We start from the raw sequence: 22,306 nt of genomic DNA, 5'->3' as shown, positions 1-22,306 counted from the left end.
GTAGTGAGCATCGGTAGGTTGTCATAGAGCTCGACGTTCGTCATGTGCTGTTGCCAACTCACGTCAAGAGCCATCCGGTCAAGGCTTTGCCTTGCTACTGGTACCATGTAGCCCAGTACTACCTGTCTTGGGTCGGGTTGTCGGTGACTCAACCAGCACCTCAACTGGTTGAGTCACCTCAACCAGTGACTCAACTCAACCTGGTGCACTTCGGTTAACAAGGGAGGAGGGTGTGTAGGCACCTAACAGGACTAAAAACAAAACCTGTCTAAGGGCAGATGAACTCCTTGTGAGTCAACGACCACCTACTGTCTGTGTAAGGAGTGGCACACCACACAGTCTTTCATTTCGTGCCTTGTAAGGCATTATGATGACAGACAACCCAAACTATTGGTATTATTTTATTTTGCAATAAAATATAGTCAGTCCACCAAATGAACTTTGTAGCAGTTGTGCAAATAAAATCTTTTGCAGAGATGATAAAAGGAAATGCTAGAAACACTCAGTGGGTCAAGCAGCATCTATGGAGAAAGTGCACCTCTGGCACTTCTCTTTGTTATTTAAGATTTTCAGCATCTATAATGTTTTGATTCTGAGCCTTTGAGCTATGTCCTGTCCTCTTGGCCAGAAGTGACCAAGTATAAGGAATCTACATGAAGAAAACAGGAAAAATAAGCCTATTACAAAAAAAAGGCAATCGTAATTAATTTGAAAATCATGTCATTTATTCCACCTACAAAGCTGCTTCTTAAATGTAAGCAAATTGTAGATACCACACACACAAACCATGTTTAATGAGAAAGCTCAGGCAGGTAACTCAATCTCTCAGAATGTACAGTTAACATGAATGGTCTGCTGTGGACAGTCTGGATCTTCCAAAGTCAAGATTTCTGTCTTGGCCTCACTGGAAGCAAATAAAAAGCACAATTTTAGCTGCTGACGTCTAAAAATGAAAAGACTCTTTCTGGCTGTCAAAGTAACAATGACCAGAGTGTTTGTCAAGTTGCATACTACTGTTTGATTTCGAACTGCGTAATTCACTGTTTTAGGCAGTTAAAATATTGCAATAAGATGAAAGATCCCGAGAGATGCAAAAAATTCCACCTCCAGCTCCAGCGTTTATTTATGATAAACGACTGCATTTGACAAGACAGCAAAACTCAGATAAAATTGGGGAAGAACAGCTGCAAGAAATGGAACTTCTTTGTAGAAAATGAGCAATGCACCCAAGTTTAATGAAACTATTAGTCTAGAACAGAAGTTCCCAACCCTTCTTATGACATGGACCCTTACCACTAACTTAAGGGGGTCCATGGACCCCAGGTTGGGAACCCGGTCTGGAAAAAAAAAAGCCAGGAATGTAAATTTAATCAGTAGAAGGTCCAAAGTGAAAGAAGAGCAAAAGAATTTTCACCAGTGAGGAGTCAGGATCTAGAACTCAGTGTACAGAAGAATCTGTCACTGTTTAGAAGGTACTTGGCTGATTTCTTGCAGAGTTCTAACCTACATGGCTGTAAGGTAGAATTAGGTTCTCTGGCTCCTTTGACCAGAGGGAAAATAAATGGCTTCCTTCTATGTGGAAGGAAGTCCTTGAGGATTTTTTTAAAAAGCCACAGAAGAACTCGAAGGGAATTAGGAAAGCCAAAAGGGGCCATGCAAGTGCTTGGTAAAGCAGAAGCCCAAAGCATTCTATGCATACATAAAGAGCAAGAGAATAACTTGGGAGCTGGTGAGACCCTACAAGCATATGGGAGAGAACATGCTTGGAGGTAGAGGATGTAAAACAAGGTCCTAAATGAATACTTGGTATCAGTAATTACCAAGGAGAAGGATGAGAAGAATAGGGAGATCAGTGTGGAGCATGCTAATGCTGAGGCATTTTGAGTTAAAAGAGCTAGCGTTGTGTCTTCTAAAGAATTTTAAGGTGGCCAAGTCCTCAAGGCCTGGTAAAATACACCCCTGGTTTTTGAGAGAGGCAAATAATAAGATTGCTAGATCCTTGACCAATAACTTCATGTCCTCTCTATCCACAGGCATGGTCTTGGAGGGCTTGTGAGTAGCTAATGTTGTTCCATTATTCAAGGGAAATAAGGATAATTCTGGTTACCATAGACTGGTGAGTCTCATGTCAGTGGTAGGGAAGCTACTGGAGAGGATTAGAGATGATGAAGATGATTGATGAAGATAGAGCCATGGATATTGTCTACCTGGATTTTAGTAAGGTGTTTGACAAGCTCCTTCATGGGAGACTCATCTCAAAAGCTTAGATGCATGGGTTCCAAGGTGAATTAGCCTGCCCATGAGAGACAGATTTAAAGCTGATGAGACTTATTCTACAGGGATTGATACTGGGAACTCCGCTGTTTGTGATATGACCTGGATGAAAACGTAGATGGGTTAGTTAGCAAGTGTGCAGATAATATGAAGATTGGTGGTGTGGTGGATGGCACAAAGACTGTCGAAGATACAATAGGATATAGATCAGTTGCAGATATGTGCAGAGAAATAGTAGATGGAGTTTAACCCAGCCTAACATGAAGCATTGCACTTTGGAGATCAAATGTAACAAAAACAGTACACTGTTAATTGCAAGATCCTTAACACTATTGGTACACAAAGGGATCTTGGGGTCCAAGCCCATAGCTCCCTGAAACTCACTACACCAGGTTGATAGGATGGTTAAGAATGCATACAGCATGCTTACCTTTATCATCAAGAAATGTATTCAAGGGTTGAGAAGTTACGTTACAGCTTTACAAAACTAGAGTTAGGCCATATCTGGAGTGTTGGATTCAGTTCTGGTCATCCCATTACAGAAAGGATGTTGAGGCTTTGGACAGGGTGGAGAAGAGGTTTACCAGGATGGCCTCTGGATTAGAGGGCATGTGCTAAAGGAGAGGTTGGACAAGCCTGGATTATTTTCTCTGGAACAGCAGAGGCTGAGGAGAAATATGATAAAGGTTTATAAGCTAATGAGAGGGATAGGCAGTATAACCAGCAGCAGATCTTTCCCAGGTTTGAAATATTGACTACAAGAGAACCCTAATGTGTGGGTATGCATTTAAGGTGAGAGAGGGTTAAGCTCAAAGATGATGTGCAGGACAAGATTTGTTGATTTTTTTTTTTGAAAAACATGAATTGCAGTGTGCCTGAAATATGCAGCCAGAGGTGGTGGAGCCAAATATGACATAGATGTTCAAGAGACTCTTTGATAGGCACATGAATGTGTGAGAAATGAAAGAATATGGACATTGCTTCGGCAGAAGAGATTAGTTTAGTTGGGCATTTGATTATAATTTAGCTTGGCACAGTATCTTGGGCTGAAGGGCCTGTTCCTGTGCTATGCTGTCCCATGCGGATTGTCGGACACAAAGGAAATCACTATTTCACTCAGAAGCAAAAAGGAACAAAAACTTTGAGAAAGGTGTGCGTTAATGAATTTGATTATTCTCCCTCATGAACACTTGTGTATAGCCATCAAGGACAAATGGCTTTGTAATAAGGTGCTTTATTTAAAATACTATCACTGATTTTTGGCAGATGGAGAAGAGGTGTTTGATGTGCTTAAATCTGCAACATGGTGATACCTGCCTAAGGGGGCATGCAAAAAAGGTTTAGTTCCATCAAGTCTGGTAGGAGGAACTATTTTCCCCCCAATCCTAATCCTTCCCCATGGCCCTGCAATTTATTCTCCCAAATGCCCATCCAATTCTATTTTGTGTACCACTAATACTTTTCCTATCCTGTACTCCTACACACCCCTATGTGATCTTATGCAGAATAAATTCCAGATTTTTCCTACTCCCTGCATTAAAATTGTGTATTTCCTTTTACTAAAAGTGATAAATTTGCTTCCATTGGCTTACCCTGTCTAAATCTGTTACCAATCTTCTCCACTTCTGCAAACCTTCCACTTTCTGTCAACTTCTAATCCTGAAATCTCTCAATGACCAGCATAACCCAAGATCAGAAATATCACTGGTGTACTTTATTATCTGTATGACACCTCCACTGCTGATTTGTAGCCTCAAAAGCAACCAATTATTTTAAACACAAAGGCATGTCAATCCAAGGAGATCTGAGCAACTTGTAGGTAACGATAGATAATAATGAACTGCTTCAGAAAAGGTGCTGCACCTGGTCTTCAAGCGAAGTTGAAAGTGTAAAGCACCAAATCAGCTTCAGCAGCATCAAAGCAAACACAGCCAGCGAAGAAAAGTTTGCAGACTCTCTGCAATCTATAGTCAAGCTCTTGCATTAAAACTATTGGTCTGGATATCTAATATTCATGTTGTAGTCATAAAAGAAATCAATTATCAAACCAAATCACATGTCTCAGTGGAATACAGCAGATGAACGACGAGTGAAATTCCTCAGACTGTTGTCCAGGACACTCCCTGCTCACCCTAAAATCGCACCAGTATTTTTATGCGAGTCTGAAGGAACAGATGGGGCTCCAGACCTGAGACGGCACGGTTTAGTTTTTGATGAGTAAGTCACGTTTCAGTCTTGTTTAAGTGGAGCTCTCAGCGTCAAATAAAGAGGACAACATGAAGTAACCACAAGACAACAAGTAACCACATGAAGTAATGAAACTTCACAACCCTATCCTAGCTGCTCCGAACCACCAGTTTCTTTAAGATCCAGCACAGAGCTCCCTTAAAAGCCTCTGCAGCATATCAGCCACCATTAAGAACAACCAAGACATGGTAACACATACAAATTGCTGGAGGAACTCAGCAGGTCAGGCAGCATAAGGGCACGATGAGGGGTCTCGGTCCGAAACGTCGACTGCTTATTCCTTTCCATAGATGCTGCCTGGCCAGCATGTTGTTACCCTGGATTCCAGCATCCGCAGAATCTCTTGTGTTCATAACCAATACACGGTTTCTTTTAAGCTGCATATCATCCAGTTCTTTTGGATTTTACAAGTGCGACAACTCCACGCTCTCCTGTGGTAAATGTTCCAAAGCTACCACCCCCCCCCCACCCCCAAGCTTTGAACCTAACGCACTGCTTGTGTGAGGAGGCGAGTTGTCGAACCAGTGAAACAAAGTGCTCACTCTCCCGCCGAGAGAGGGATTTTAGATCAACCGCTGTTTAAATCCAGAACGCGAAGAGAGATGGAACGTGTCGCTAACTTCCAATGTTAAGGGCATTGATTCCGCTATGAACTGTGGCACCAAAGAACAGAGATTCCAACGTGCCTGACCCGTTACTGCCGCTGCACTTGCACCGTGGTGTACATAATAATTAACTAATCTCAATTTACTCATATCTTGCTGCACGTCCTCCACGGTTTTCAAATCAAGCCCCGGAATCAATCTACACTTTTTAAAACCTACGCAAAATGGAAAAAAATCTTCAATGATACTCTTCTCCGGGATAGCCTGCAATAACTGATCTACAAACTGCCGCCCCAGTTCTTTTTGACCGAGCAAGTTCCTCCAGCAGACTGATTATTGCCGCCTTTCCAGCTGGCGTTCCCAACCCTCCCTGGGATCCTTCTGAGTAATAGAGGGGACTTGAGATGCTCGGGGCTTCTTGGTGGTGACAGCACAATGAGGAGGGTAGAGAGAGCCCGCTCCTTTGCTCCACACACCGGGGGAATAAGGAGTGACCCAAGGTGCAGTCAAAGTCGGGGCGAAATTCCCAGCAGGGGAAACAGACACCTGAGGTACACCCAGCAGGACTGTACCGCACATTCTGCACAAGCACCCAACATTAACGGGACCTGTGGGTCCGCAACTTCGCTGCAACTCTCCGCACTTCGCCAGAGTGAGAATCCGGTATTCACACAGGCAAGGATTCAATGCAATATGTGGCCAGGCTCCGGACAATCGCGGCCCGCCCCTGCACGCCCGCTTACCTTGGCTCAGCCGTGCCAGGGTCGGTAACCGAAATTTGCCAACGATAACGTCCAGCGGTAAAGACACCGAGCTCCATTTGATATCGGACGCGCCCGAAGACTTATCCATTTTCCGGCATCATAACTTGTGCGGTCGGCTGGCAACGTGCGAGAGGCAGCGGCGACCGCAAGCTGCTGCCGGCCGAGCCCGTTTCCCACCAGCACCTACAATACTCGGCATGTTACAGGCAGCCAGCGAATCCGGCAAAGCCGCGGCGAGCACCTCCTCCGGTGGCTCAAAGCACCGTCTCGACCGCTCGCCCCCGAGTACACCCACTCTCCTCTGCCCGCCCCTGCCACCGGCTCCAGAATACACCCCGACCCCACCGCCGGCTCCAGAGCCCACACCCTTTTCAACACCGCCCCCAAATACACCCCCTCCCCAAAGAGTGCCTCTCCTCACTGCCCATCCTCCCTTCACCATCCCCTGCTAGCACCGCCCACGTTAACAACACCGCTGCCGGTACTGCTCACCCAGATTCAGCCGAACCCCAATAACGTCCGCAGACCCGCAGTATCCCCACCTCCCCAAACTCAAAACTATCCACTGCTCCCGGCCCCATCACCATTATACACACACACTCATCCCTACACCTAACACCCCCCCGATATTCCCACACATGACAACCCCTCCCCCGCGAATATCCGAAACCTGATAAGTGCTCCCTAATTATCCCCACCCCTAACAATACTCCCATCAGATATCCCCTCACCTGACAGCCACCCCTCCAACTATCCCACCAACTGCCACCTCCCTTCCGATTACCCCTTACCTGACACTCTCCAGAGTATCTCTACACCTGGTACCCCCCCCCCCTTCGAATATCGCCGTAGCTGACCCTCCCGTTACCCTCGATTATCTCCACCTGACAGGACCTCGCCTCCATGTTTCTTCACGCAGATAAAATGACCCCCTTCACCAATTATCACCTGTAATCCCATCTCAACAAAATCTGACACCACTTCCAGACACTGAGCCCTCCCAACCCCGAACAACCCGCTACCCCATTGACTGCTCCCACAACACACACTGCCCCTTCTCCTACTCAACTGCACCTCCAACTCCTTCCCACAACGCGCTCTGCCTCTCCTCACAAATATGACTGCCCCCTCCACAGACACGTGTCTTCTCATCCAACACTGCCCCGACTCTCAGATGCTCGGGCCTCGCGTGTGAATCTCCCCCTCTCCACCCACACGAATCTCCTCTATTCAACTGCATCTGTACTCACACCTGAATGCCACTTTCCCAGACCCAAATGAACCCTCATCCCACCCCAACACTGCCTCCTTTCTCACCGACCTCCACACAAAACTCCCGCATTTTTGTAACCGGCGCTAAAATAGAATTAAAATACCTTAAAGATCTGGTAAATTTACACCGTCGAGTCAAGCAGTTTCTAGGAGAAATCTCTGATGCTCAGCGGCTGCCAAATTAAATTAGCCGAGCAGTCAATCATATCGAAGAATTATTACAGCCAGCAAACCGAGAATCACGATGAGTAAAATAAAGTGTAGATTCTACGGATGAACTTGAAGTGGAAATTAAAATTTGCGGCCTCTGATTTTAATTATCTTATTTTGAATTGTTCGTCTACATTAATTATAAGCCACAATTTTTTTTGAGGTTGCTAAGCAGAGATCGTTGCATTATTTATAATCAGTCTACACCTAATGATATAAAATATAACATTGTCAGGCTGTTCAAAGTAGAATAAACTATAAATATATACAACTTGTGTGAACGCTTTTAAAATCGGGGTGATGAAAACTGTGAAGTAGTCCACCCCGTGGAGGAACCAGGAATCACCGGTGGCAATTCTTTGATTGTGTGAGTTGATTGGCTGTCACTTCCTTGGTGTGTCAAAGCACAACAGTTCCACTTGCAACAGCAAAACTTCGGTCACAATTAATGATGCTTCTCCAGTCTTGAATTGAGCTCTGGAGATGTGAAGGCCAGAGAACATTCAAGCTAATTCAGTCGGCTTTGCATTTGAAGTGTAAAACGATAATGAGTTAAAAAGCAAAAGCTGGTGACCTGCAAAATGTGTTAATTTAACAGAGTTAAAATGGATTCATGACAATTAAGGGAATATGTAGCCAACATTGGGAAAGCTTTTAATATTCAATGAGGTTGGCTTCAAATTAAATATATTCTTACCATATGTAAAGCAGGCATTTGGGGACTGGGAACTGATAGACAAATGAATCTACTAATGAATAGGGAGAAGGAATGTATGAGAGTCACCAAATAAGCAATTCAGGCTTGCTTTTACAGAGGGAAGTGAAAGTGGCAGAGTGGAAGTGATTTGCAAAGTTGTGGAATGATTATCCCTGCAGATAAATATGTTAAATCGAGCTACAAAGGCAATATGTCAGTATGCTCAGATAGCACACTTTCCAGAGCACTGAATGAAGAAGGCTTCAAGCAATTCATAAAATATGTAACAGAACTATGGAACTGTTACTCATGGAGAAAAATGTAAGCCTGGAAGTTATATCGAAACGTACAGTGTAAAATGGTGATAAATGACACAATAGCCCTGGGCACCTACCAGCTGCCTGTGGTCATTATTCACTCAGAATTACTTCACCTAACTCTAGCAAGCTCGCGTCCTTACCAGGCATCACAAGAGCTGAACAACGAGCCTTGGAGCAGTGACAGGACTTTGATATAATAGTGCTGTCAAAAAAATGAAGACCAAAACATTTTTTTTTAAAATGATAAAATGGACAATGGTATCAATCACAATTAAAGTTACAATGACATTTGGGAAATACTAAATCCATGCTACCTAGTAATGTATTCTTCTTCCAGAGCATAATATTGGTGATTTACTGGTGTTGATTTTGACCTTTTGGGCAATTGGGACTTGCTTGACTTTTGCACTGTTGTTAGAGAAGTCCTCACCACATTGAAGTGTGCTAGTGGGTTAACTGGTGAGAATCGATGATGGAAGGTCAATACCCCAATGGGCTACACAGGAGCACTGCTAATCTTTGCTTCATCATTAATGGAATGTGCTTACCAGACTCTAACCAAAAGTATTAAACTATACAATTTGGATCTAGCTATAGTAAGGCTTTATCATTCTTTTAACACCCAGAAGGCAGGTCTGAAAATTAATACCTGTATGTTCACAAACAACGAAAGGTAGAATAACTGATTTGTAATTTTATCCCCAATAGTTCTTTTCAAAGCAAAATGTGTTTGCCCTTTTATGTTCCATAAATTTTACATTGTTAATTTGTTATCAAATTACATCTATGCCCATAAGATAGAGGAGCAGAATAGGGATATTTGGCCCATTGAGTCTGCTCCACCGTTTCATCATGTCTGATCCAATTTTCCTCTCAGCTCCAGTCTCCTGCCTTCTCCCCATATCCCTTCATGCCCTGACTAATCAAGAATCGATCAGCCTCTGCCTTAAGAACACCCAACGTCTTGGCCTCCACAGCCACCTGTGGCAACAAGTTCCACAGATTCACCACTCTCTGGCTAAAGAAATTCCTCCTCATCTCTGTTCTGAAAGGATGCCCCTCTATTCTGAGGCTGCATTCTCCAGTCTTAGACTCTCCCACCATAGGAAACATCGTCTCTACATCCACTCTGCTAAGGCATTTCAACATTCGATAGGTTTCAAAGTGATCACCCCGCATTCTTCTGAATTCCAGTGAGTAAAGCTGCAGAGCCATCAAACACTCCTCATATGACAAGCCATTCAAACCCAGAATCATTTTCATTAACCTCGTTTGAACCTCCTCCAATGTCAGCACATCCTTTCTAAGGGGCCAAAACTGCTCATAAAACTCCAAGTGAGGCCTCACCAGCACCTTATAAAGCCTCAACATTACATCCTTGCTTTTATATCCTAGTCCTCCTGAAATAAATGCTAACATCGCATTTGGTTTGCCCACCACTGACTCTGCCTGCAAATTATCCTTTAGGGAATCCTTCATGAGGACTCCCAAGTCACTTTACACCTCAAGTTTTTAAATTTTCTCTCCATTTAGAATATAGTCTATGCTTTTATTTCTTCCACCATTCATTTTCTGTGAAGGCCTGCCTGCAAGAAATGTGTTTCAGGGTAGTATATGGTGACATAATATAGTACCTATAAAAAGTATTCATCCCCCCCCCCCCCCCTTGGAAGAATTCATATACAACTTTGAATCACAGTAGATTTAATTTGGCTTTTTTGACACTGATCAACAGAAAAGACTCATTCATGTCAAAGTGAAAACGAAGCTCTACAAAGTGATCTAAATTAATTAATTATTAAACACAAAATATTTGATGGCATAATTACTCACCTCCTTTGAGTCGGTATTTAATAGATACACTTTTGGCAGCAGTTACAGTCTTGAGTCTGTGTGGATATGTCTCTATCAGCTTTGCACATCTGGACACTGCAATTTCCCCCCATTCTTCTTTACCAAAGACTGCAAATCTACAGCATGTTACGGGCCCTTTGGCCCACAATGTTATGCCAACCATGTAACCTACTCTGGATGCTACCTAGAATTCCCCTACCCACACAGCCCTCTATTTTTCTAAGCTCCATGTACCTATCCAAGAGTCTCTTAAAAGACCCTATTATATCCACCTCTACCATCTTTGCTGGCACTCACCACGCTGTGTGAAAAACTTACCCCGGTATCCCCTCTGTACCTACTTCCAAGCACCTTAAAACTATGCCCCCTCATGTTAGCCATTTCAGCCCTGGGAAAAAGCCTCTGACTATCCACATGATCAATGCCTCTCATCATCTTATACACCACTATCAGGTCACCTCTCATGCTCCGTCACTCCAAGGAGAAAAGGCCAAGTTCACTCAACCTATTCTCATAAGGCATGCTCTCCAATCCAGGCAACATTCTTGTAAATCTTATGCTTGAGGTCATTGTCTTGCTTGAAAACAAATCTTCTCCCAAGTCACAGTTCTCTTGGAGATTGCATCAGGTTTTCCTCCAGGATTTCCCTGTATTTTGCTGCATTCAGTTTACCCTCTACATTCACAAGCCTTCCAGGGCCTGCTGCAGTGAAGCAGCCCCACAGCATGATGAAGCCACCTCCATGTTTCACAGTAGGAATGGTGTGATTTTGATGATGTGCGGTATTTGGCTTACTCCAAACATAGCATTTAGTCTGATGGCCAAAAAGTTGTTTTGGTTTCAGCAGACCATAGAGGCTTTTCCCAGCTGATTTCAGAATTTCCCACGTGCCTGCTGGCAAAAACTCTTTGCCACTGTCCCAGAAAGCTGCAACTAGTGAAGAAATGGACAACAGTTGTTGTATGCACAGTCTTTCCTACCTCAGCCACTGAAGCTTGTAAATCCTCCAGTGTTGTCATAGATCTCTTGGTGGCCTTCCTCACTAGTCCCCTTCTTATGCTCAGTTTTTGAGGACAGCCTGATCTAGGCAGATTTACAGCTGTGTCATATTCTTTCCATTTCTTGATGATTGACTTAACTGAACACCACGGGACATTCAGTGGCTTGGAAATTTACTTATATCCATCTCCTGACTTTTACTTTTCACAAAGTTGCCTGTAGTGTTCTTTTGTCTTCATGGTGTAGATATTGCCAGGATACTGACTCACCAGCAGTTGGACCTTCCAGACAAAGGTGTATTTTTAGTGCAATCAACTGAAACACCTTGACTACAAACAGGTGATCTCCATGTAACTAATGATGTGACTTCTAAAACTAACTGGCTACACCAGTGATAATTTGATGTGTCATATTAAAGGGGGTGAATACTAATGCAATCAGTTATTTTGTGTTTTACATTTTAATGAATTTAGATCACTTTGTAGAGATCTGTTTTCACTTTGACATGAAAGAGTCTTTTTCTGTTGATCGGTGACAAAAAAAAAGACAAATTAAATGCACTGTGATTCAATGTTGTAAAACATGAAAAATTACAGCAGGGGTGTGGGGGTGAATACTTTTTGTAGGCACTGTATATTTATTTTGAACTTTGAACATCAAAATCACTGCCTTCGCTATTTCTCCCTTGGGGTTTAAATTGAACCATGAGATCTCAAGGTTCTAGCTTAAGCCAGCACTATGCAAAATGCTGGAGGAACTCAGCAGGTCAGGCAGCATCTGTGCAGGGGAAAAACAGTAGATATTTTTGGCCAAGGTTCTTCATCAAAATTGCAAAGAAAGAGGGTAGAAACCAAAATAACAGGGTTGGGGAGGGAGCAAGGGAAGGTGAATCACACAGGTCAGTGAGTGTGCATTAAAAAGCAGTGCTTCATGGGAGTTTTGGCATTTGAACAGTGGCCAATCAGAGTTAAAGGACAGGACTTACAGGGTTGTGATCTCAGTATTGCTACCCATACCACATGCTAGTAAGGCCATAAATTGGAAGATCATACAGTTTAACATGGAGCTAAGGAGTTGGTGTAGGAGGGCTTCAGATTTTTGGATCATTGGCTCTCTTCCAGGGAAAGTGGGACTTGTACAGAAGAAACGGTTTGCACCTAAACTGGAGGGGGAGAGGATTAATATCGTAGTGGGAAGGTTTGCTAGTACTGCACGGGGGGGAGGCGGGTTTAAGCTGGAGTTGCAGGGGAATGGGAACCAGAGTGCTAGAACAGATAGTGGAGTGGTTTTGGAGACAGATGTTGCTAAGAGTTCAGACAAAAGGTTAAGCATAGTGCGACTTATGTTATGAGTTGCTTATATATCAATGGAAGAAGTATTGCAGGAAAGGCAGATGAGCTCAGGGCCTGCTTCTACACATGGAATTAAAATATTGGAGCCATTAGTGAGATTTGGTTGCAGGAACAGGACTGGCAGCTCAAAATTCTGGAGTTCCGTTATTTTAGTCGTGGTAGAACAGGAGGGATTAAAGGCATTGCTCAGTCAGTAGAGACTGAAGAACTCATCGAGTGAGGCTTTATGGGTGTAATTGAGGAATAAGAAAGGTATGACCACGTTAATGAGGCTATATTATAGATTGCCCAATAGTCCATGGGATTTAGAAGAACAAATCTGAAGAGATATTGCAGACTGTTGCAAGAAACATAAGGTTGTGATAGTAGGTGATTTTAACTTTCCACATATTGACTGGGAACCCCATACCATAAAAGGACCAGATGGGATAGTTTGTCAATGTGTTCAAAACAAATTCCTTAATCAGTACATTGAAGTCCCAATGAAAGAGTGTGATGCTAGATCTCATAATACCATAAGACACAGGAGCAGAAGTAGGCCATTCAGCCCATCAAGTCTGCTCCACCGTTCAATCACGGGCTGATCCAATTCTTCCAGTCATCCACACTCCTCTGCATTCTCCCCATACCCTTTGATGCCCTGGCTAAGCAAGAACGTATCTATCTCTGCCTTAAATGCACCCAATGATGTGGCAACAAATTCCACAGATTTACCACCCTCTGACTAAAGTAATTTCTCTGCATCTCTGTTCCAAACGGATGTCCTTCAATCCTGAAGTCGTGCCCTCTTGTCCTAGACTCCCCTACCATGGGAAATAACTTTGCCATATCTAATCTGTTCAGGCCTTTTAATATTCAAAATGTTTATATGAGATCTTCTCTCATTCTGCTGAACAGGGAATATAACCCAAGAGCTGCCAGATGTTCCTCATACGGTTACCCTTTCATTCCTGGAATAATTCTTGTGAATCTTCTCTGAACCCTTTCCAATGTCAGTATATTCTTTCTAAAATAACAGGTCTATAGTCTCCTTTCTGCTGCCTCCCACCCTTCTTGAATAGCGGAGTAACATTTGCAATTTTCCAGTCATCCAATACAATACCAGAATCTAGTGATTCTTGAAATATCATTGTTAATACCTCCGCCATCTCTCCAGCTACTTCTTTCAGAACCCAAGGGTGCATTCCATCAGGTCCAGGAGATTTATCCACCCTCAGACCCTTAAGCTTCCTGAGCACCTTCCCAGTCATAATTTTCACTGCACATCCTTTACTTCCTTGACACTCTGGAATGTCCGGTGTACTGCAGATATCTTCTACTGTGAAGACTGATGCAAAATACACATTCAGTTCCTCGCCATCTCTGCATCTCTCATTACAATATCTCCAGCATCATTTTCTATTGGTCCCATATCTACCCCTGATTCTCTTTTACCCTTTATATACTTAAAGAAGCTTTTACTATCTTCTTTGATATTAGTCGCCAGCTTCCTTTCATAGTTCATCTTTTCTTTTCTAATGATCTTAGTTTCCTTCTGCAAATTTTCAAAAGCTTCCCAATCCTCTATCTTCCCACTAGCTTTGGCTTCCTTGTATGTCCTCTCTTTTGCTTTTATTTTGGCTCTGACTTCTCTTGTCAGCCACAGTGGTGTCTTTTTTTCCCTTCGAAAACTTCTTATTTGGAATATATCTGTCTTGCAGATATATTAGTAGATGAGATATGACAGAAGTTTGTGTAGGGAACACTTTTCATCTTGTGATCATAATGCCATTAGTTTCAAGGTAAATATGGAAAAAGATAGCTCTGGTCCTCTGGTTGTGATTCTACATTTGAGAGAGATGATTTTGATGGTATCAGAAAGGATCTGTCAAGTGGTGTTTGGGGCAGTCTGTTTTCGGGCAAAGATGTACTTGTACTCTTCAAAAGTGAAATGTTGAGAGTACAGAGTTTGTATTTTCCTGTCAGAATAAAATGCAAGGATAACAATTTCAAGAGCTATTGAGGCCCTGCTTAAGGAAAAAAAAGGAGGTGCATAGCAGGTAGGGACAAATGAGGTACTTGAGTAGTATAAGAAATGCAAGAGAACACTTTAGAAAGAAATCAAGACAACTAAAAGAAGGCATAAGTTTGCTCTAGCAGACAACATGAAGAATCCCAAGGACTTCTGTTGATTGCAAGGGACGAATTGGTCCTCTGGAAGATCAGAATGCAATCTAAGTATGGAGCCAAAAGAGATGGGGAAATATCCTAAATGGATATTTAGTGGCGACGTCAGATTCCCATTCTAACAGGGAGAGTATGACACAAGTGAGAAGCAGATTAAGAGAAGTTCAGAGGGGAAGCAAAAGAAATGAGAGGCAGAGACATCGTGAGGAAAGATGGACAATAAACATAAAGGAAAATCCAAAGGTATTGAAGAAGTATTTGAACAGAAGAGGGGGAAATGATTGCAGTGGTTGCTTCACATGCTGGTATGGAAACACCAATAGCCGTGAATGGAAGAGCCTATAAAAAGTGGTGGCCGTAGCCCAGTCCATCACAGGCAAAACTCTCCCCACCACTGAGAACATTCAAGAGCAATGCTGTTATTAAGGACCCACACCATCCAGGCCGTGCTCCCTTCTTGCTGCTGCAATGGAAAGGAGGTACAAAAGCCTTGGGTCAGAGAAAACCAGGTTCAGGAACAGTTACCACCTTCTAACAATCAGGCTCCTGAACCGGAGAGGATAACTTCATGGACCTCAACCCTGGATGGATCCCACAATCTATGAACTCACTTTCAAGGACTCTAGTGTAGTGGTTAGCTTATGCTTCGCAGTACTAGTGACCTGGGTTCAAATCTCGCCACTGTCTGTAATGACCTGGGTTTTCTCTGGGTGCTGCAGTTTCCTCTCAGTCCAAAGACGTGGTTTGGCTAATTGGTCATTATAAATTCTTCCATGATTTAGTGAGCGTTAAATCGGGGGTTGCAGGGCGGCATGGCTCAAAGGGCCAGAGGGGCCTATTCCACGCTGCTGTATCTCAATAAATAAATAGACTAATGTTCTCGGTATTATTTATTTGTTTTTTTGTACAGTTTGCCATCTTTTGTAGATTGGCTGTTTGTCTGTAAATTTGCATTGATTTCATTGAATTTCTGTTCTACCATGAATGCCTGCAAGAATACAGATATTACCCACTTTTCCAAGAATTACATGGAGAAAACCTCCAGCAACAATAATCAGGAACACAATTTCCAGTCACTTGGACAAGTGTGATTGATCAGTGGAAGCTGACACGGATGTGTTCAAGGCAAATCATATCTGACCAGTTTGACGGGGTTTGCTTAATGAACAATGGATAGGACGTTAGAAAGTAACAGTGAAAAGTGTAAGATTGCTCTTTGGATGAGATGGAAGTGTGCTGCAAAGATCAGCTGTGGCTGGACCCATGTCCATTAAGTCAGGGTTCACACTTGGCATTACAAAGCAGAGTTTTTAAATTTGCAAATGATACAAAAATTGGAGGTATAATGATGAAAATAGCCAGAGTAAATTTCAGTTGTTTCCAATTTAGCTTTTCCTTAGCTGCATATCACTTTTCACAGAATTACAGGATGCTTACAAGCATGGAAGCAGAGTTTTCAGGCTGTTATATACAAGCAAACTCATTTCCTCACATAAACCTGAAAATACTTTATTTTCAATACTTTTCTAGTTCCCTTTCAATGCGACAATAGAACCTTTGGTAATGAATTCCAGACCCTCACTTCCTGTTACTCATTTTTATTATTTTGTTTCCTTACTCCACTTACAGCTGAACTAGTGTTTTACCGCAATTGGTCAAGACTTCTTTCCTCCTGTAGTTTCATTTTAAAAAGATTAAAGATGAAGATGGCTGTAGCTGGGAGCTGAATGTCCAAGGTTATACATTGTATCAGAGGGTGAGGAAGTTAGGCGGAGAGGATGGCATGGCTCTGCTGGCAAAGAGTGGCATCAAATCATTAGAAAGATGTGACATAGGATGTTGAATCCTTGTTGGTTGAGTTAAAAAAACTGCAAGAATCAAAGGAGCCTGATGGCAGCCAGAAACAAGCATTCAAACAGTAGCTGGACTATGGACTACAGATTACAATGGAAAATAGAAAAGACATGTCAATGTTATGCCAATAGAAAAGAAAGTGTTATGGTAGTCAAGGAAGAGATTAACATGCAGGCAGATTGGGAAAATCAGGTTGGTTATGGATCGCAGGAGAGTGAATTTGTTAAATGCCCCTGAGATGACTTCTTACAGCAGTTTGTCATTGAGCCTTCTTGGAGATCAGCTATACTGGATTGGGTATTATGTTCTATAACTGGAGACGATTAGGGAGCTTAAGGTAAAGGAATCCTTAAGAGGCAGTGATCACAATATGATTGAGTTCAACTTGAAATTTGATAGGGAGAAAGTAAAGTCTAATGTAGCAGTATTTCAGTGGAGTAAAGGCAATTACAATGGTATGAGAGAAGAGTCAGCCAATGTAAATTGGAAGGAGATGCTGGCAGGAATGTCAGCACAGCAGCAACGGCTTATGTTTCCAGAAAAAAAATGAGGAAGGTGCAGGACAGATGTATTCCAAAAACAAAGAAATACAGTACTTAAATGGCAAAGTAGTACAACTGTGGTTGACAAGGGAAGTCAAAGCTATTGAAAAAATGAAGAAGAGGGCTTACAACATAGCAAAAATCAGCAGGAAGATAGATGATTGGGAAGCATTTAAAAATCTACAGAAATCAACTAAAAGAATCATGAGGAGGAAAAAGATGAAATAGGAAAGCAAGCTAGCAAACAATATCAAGGTGGATAGCAAAAACTTTTTCAAGTATACAAAAAAAAAGAGATGAGAGTGGATATAGGATGACTAGAAAAATGAGGCTGGAGAAATAACAAGGGACAAGGAGATGGCAGATGAATTAAATGAGTATTTTGTATATGTCATCACCGTGAAAGACACCAGCAGTGTGCCAATTGTTGAAGAGTGTGAGGGAAGAGGGGTGAGTGCAGTTACTATTGCAAAGGAAAAGGTGCTCAAAAAGCTGGAAGACCCGAAGGTGCTATCACAAAAAAGAGAAAATCTGCAGATGCTGGAAATCCAAGCAACACACATAAAATGCTGGAGCAACTCAGCAGGCCAGACCTAAAGGTACATAAGTCTCAAAAATTATTCCAGGATTGAATAGCTTGCATGTGAAGAACATTTAATGGCTCTGGGCCTGTATTCACTATAATTCAGAAGAATGAAGGGTGACCTTATTGAAACCTATCAAATGGTGATAGGCCTTGATAGAGTGGATGGGGAGGGGACGTTTCCTATGGTGGGAGAGCCTAAGACCAGAGAATACAACCTCAAAATAGAGGGGCATTCTTTTAGAATGGAGATGAGGAGGAATTTCTTTAGCCAGAGAGTGGTGAATCTGTGGAACTTGTTGCCACAGGCAGCTGTGCAGGCCAAGTTTATAATGTACATTTAAGGCAGAAGTTGATGGATTCTTAATTGGTCAGGGCACGAAGGGATACAGGGAGAAGGCAGGAGACTGGGGCTGAGAGGAAATAGCAGAGCAGACTTGATGGACCAAATGGCCTAATTCTGCTCCTATATCTTATGGTCTTAAAATTACATAAGTTTTTTTTCTCCCACATTTAACAATGTGGAATGACTTGAACAATTTGTCTGCAGTCTTAACTAACAATTTGACACAATATGCTTTTCTAAAATTGAAGACTTGTCACTGCCAATACAGAGAAACACCAAGGATTTGGGTAGTTATTTTTATGTATTCTGATGTGAATTTTCTTTGTAACAGTAAATTTAGCCAGTATCATCATTATTGCAATATTCATATCATTCAACAGTAATCATGCAAAGTTACATTAGCAAAGCAAAAAAAGATTGCAGTACGTTGCTATGACAGCCAGCAAGGATGATTAAACTTTTGCCTCACTTCAATCCCATGCTGATAACTCAGGCTGATATTCTCTTCACTCCACAAACTGATAAAGGAAACTGATTAAGAACTAATAAACGAATTTATTCCTTTTTTTTAAAAAAAGAAAGAAAACCTAATGAATTCCTAATTCAATTTTTTTGGTGGAACACTTGGGGTTACTGGAAGGGCAATTTGACACTGTAACCCCCTGGGTCGCCTCAGGCGACCGCCTGAGCCCCGCCAAACTGGGTAATCAGCTGGTGTGGATGCTGTGTGATGTCCCCGCCTCGCCCAAAAACAGACAGTACACCATATGCGATTAAATGAGTACAATTTATAAAGGTTACTATAACTAAGTGATTAATAACGATACAGTATATATGAAGGAAAAAAAATAAAGAAAAGGCGCCAAACTTATCAAAGTCCAAACCACTTCGTGCACAACCATTGGAGCTCAATTACTGAAGTCTTCTGGCCACCATTCGATCCCCTCCGAACTCCTGGACTCGCAGCTTAGGACCACCCGAAGTGGTCAACCAAGCACATCTATCTTCGTTTCCTCTCCTCGGGGTACCTCCTGGCCTTGGACCCCTGCTTGGGGTCCGTTCCTCGCCCAGTTTACAGTATCGCGTCCTCTCTCTCTCACACACCCTCGCGCCGATCTCCCCAAAACCCGCCAACAATAGCTTACAGACTCCGAAGAAAGAACAACATTAATCTCAATTGGTTTACAGAGGAATACAATTCTCGTTATCAGTAAATTTTAACCCAAACAAGCTTCTAGCACTCTCTCGCAACAAAGAAGCATTCATACTTTTAACAAAATAAAGAAGCCATTTTGATTATACACAGTAACAAAGAAAAAGGAGAAATCCCCTTTACAACACTATCAAATGAGAAGTGCTATTTTCTACCTCCACCTCAACAGAGAGGTGTGGTAGAGAGTGAATAATGTTTCCTGAAACTGGATGAGTCCCTGTTCTGACCACAATATTCAACAGACTTGTAAAAATTCATACAATGGGATGGGTAGCCACTATCAGAGATTTATGGTAACAAAGATGGTGGTAATCCAAGGGTAATAGAAGTGATAACAAAGAGATTGATAGATTTGTCAAAAGAATAGAAGTTTTGTAATGGATTTCAGTGTAGACAAGTGTCACTCATTTTAGATCTGTAAAGAAATACAGTAGAACAACTTGTATTATCAGAAGGAGAAATCGATGTTCATGTTATCAGGTTGGAAGCTACCTAAACGGAATATGAAATGTTGCTCCCCCGCCCTGAGTGGCCACATCGTGGCAAAAGAGGCAGTCATGGATGTGTCAGAACAGGAACGGGGAGAAGAATTGATATAGTTAGCCATCAGGAAATTCCACTTTTGGCAGATTGAATGGAGGTGCTCAACAAAGCAGTCCCCGAATTTATGTTATCTCAGCAGTATAGATCTATTGTATCCAATGTTCACCATTGTATCGCGAGCACCGATAACCCCAAAAGGTGATCCCAAAAATCCCTTTTGTTTTGATGATTTAAAACTGCAGCTGCTGCTAATCCAAGAATTAAGAACGCTAGATACATGCAGATCAGGCTGCATCTGTGAAATGGGAGACAGAATTAAATTCAGATCAAAGTGTCTTCACGCCAAAATGTTAACTCGGTTTCTCTTTCCACAAATGTTGCCGGACCTGTTGGGGACTCAATTTTTTTTTTTTGCTTTCGAATTTTCCCCAGACTGCATGACGGCACAGATGTCTGGCTCACACCGCAAACAAGTTCAGGGGGAGAAATTATTGAATTTCTTTGAAAAAATTAATGCTTTCACTTCAACATGCATAGCTGATGTTGCCCAAAAGCAGTCATGGACCAGAATCCTTCTGCTGTTGCTCCACTTTATTGTAGCAATAGCATGCCCCGGGTTCGTGATCTCCAGAAATGCAAGCAGTTACTCCAATTGTAAACGCACCCAAAATGTTATGAAACCAGTCATCACAAGAGTTTTACATTCCCCAACAAGCAGCAAAATCAAGATTTTAGTTGGTCTCTCGCTGCCACACAGGTACATTAGTGACATATAGTGGCAACTAACCAGTACTGCACAGTCCAACTCAGTAGAAAGGAGTTTTATGAGACTTGGAATGTCTTTAAATATTACAAACAGGTTTTCATTATACTGATCGGACATGTCAACTGGAGAACTTCAACATCGGAGGCCTGGGTACATACTAGAAGATTCAATTAAAGTTATTGGTGCCTGATAGCAATTTGCTTGTTTTTAAAAAAATTCTTACGAAGACCTGTAATGCACTTAATCACAATGTTGTTTCTCGCCAACTCTGTTGTACCCATACCACTATACAGTCTAAATTATCCAAACCACTTGAGCAATCTTCCTGACATTTATATCCTTATTCTGCAAATCAGTATGAGGCTTCATAAAAGACGACAACATTCCACTCATGATTTTTTTGGCAGGACTCTATTTGGGTATGCTGTATTTGGTATGGTTTGCATTTTCTGATTGAAAGGCATCTGCCCAATGGCAAGATCAGCACAACATGCAGTGAAAATAAAGACAGGCAATTCCAGCCAGCACTGCAAGTTCTTTTAGACAATTCAGAGTGTAGAATGCAGCAATATTCTGATCAGCTTTGCTTGTGAAAGCAAGGTAACTAAGGTGTCATGAATTGTATTATGGCACAAAGACCATAAGACATAAGAGCAGAATTATGCTATTCGCCCTATCGAATCTGTTCTGCCATTCCGTTATGGCTGATTTATTATCCCTTTCAACTCCACTCTTCTGCATTTCCCCCTGTAACTTTTGACTAATCAAGAACCTTTAAACCTCCGCTTTAAATATACCCAGTGACTTGGCCTCCACAGCTGTCTGAGGCAATGAATTCCACAGATTCACCATCCTCTGGCTAAAGAAATTCCTCCTGATCTAAATAGGTGTTCTTCTATTCTGAGGCAATGCCCTCTGGTCCTAAACTTTCCCATTAGAGGAAACACGTCCACTCTATCAAGACTTTTCAATATTTAATAGCTTTCAATGAGATCACTCTCATTCAAAGAGTCTAGCTGAATCACATTGGGGGGGGGAGAGGGGGAGGGAAAGGACAATAACAGGGAAGATGGAACTGGAAATTTAACCATGCAATTATAAAATAAAATTAGCTTATTTTTCAAACAAATATTCTTAGTCTGTATGGCATCACAGCAATAAGGGAATGAAGCACAAATTATCACCAAATTAGAGAAACACATATCCAAGCATATGGATTAGGAATGAGTCACTTGGTCTCACAAGCCAGTTCTTCCATTTGCAAGATCAGAGCTGGCCTGATTTTAACCTGAACTGGCCACATTGACATTTTACCCCTTTAATTCATAAGCATCTGTCTGATTTAGAAGGGTTTCCTCCAGCCTTTGATGAAAAAAAAGTTCCAAAGTCCCAGCCTATTTTTGCTTTCACTGAGTGACCTCCTCCTATCGAAGGATTGACCTAGTTCTAAATTCTCTCATGGAGGAAATGTGATTCCACACATATCCTGTTAACACTCTCCAAGATTTTATATGCTTCAATATGCCCCCTCCCCTAAATCTCAATGCACAAAAGCCTAGCTTGTCCAATCTTTTCTGTTAAGATAATCTTACCATACAGATAACAGACTAGTAAACTGTCTCCAAACTGCTTGCAGTGCATTATTTTTCCATAAATAATACAAGTACTGTACAGTATTTTGGATGTAGTTGCACATTTC

The 22,306-nt window shown here is 42.1% G+C and overlaps 1 protein-coding gene across 2 annotated transcripts in view; it reads right to left on the bottom strand.

The window, feature by feature from the left end:
- Positions 1 to 6,231, bottom strand: part of gareml (GRB2 associated, regulator of MAPK1-like) — a 155,923-nt gene extending 149,692 nt beyond the window's left edge. For both annotated transcript variants that reach the window (XM_073057106.1, XM_073057107.1), the window contains exon 1: positions 5,870 to 6,231. In XM_073057106.1, the coding sequence (XP_072913207.1) occupies positions 5,870 to 5,978 (109 nt within the window). In that variant the 5' untranslated portion in view covers positions 5,979 to 6,231. The remainder of the gene's footprint in view (positions 1 to 5,869) is intronic.
- Positions 6,232 to 22,306: the final 16,075 nt, after the last annotated feature.

Source organism: Hemitrygon akajei, chromosome 9 (genome assembly GCF_048418815.1).
Source record: "Hemitrygon akajei chromosome 9, sHemAka1.3, whole genome shotgun sequence".
NCBI classification, from domain to species: Eukaryota; Metazoa; Chordata; class Chondrichthyes; order Myliobatiformes; family Dasyatidae; genus Hemitrygon; species Hemitrygon akajei.
The sequence above is the reverse complement of the archived record's forward strand: the minus strand, read 5'-3'. Positions and strand labels throughout refer to the sequence as shown.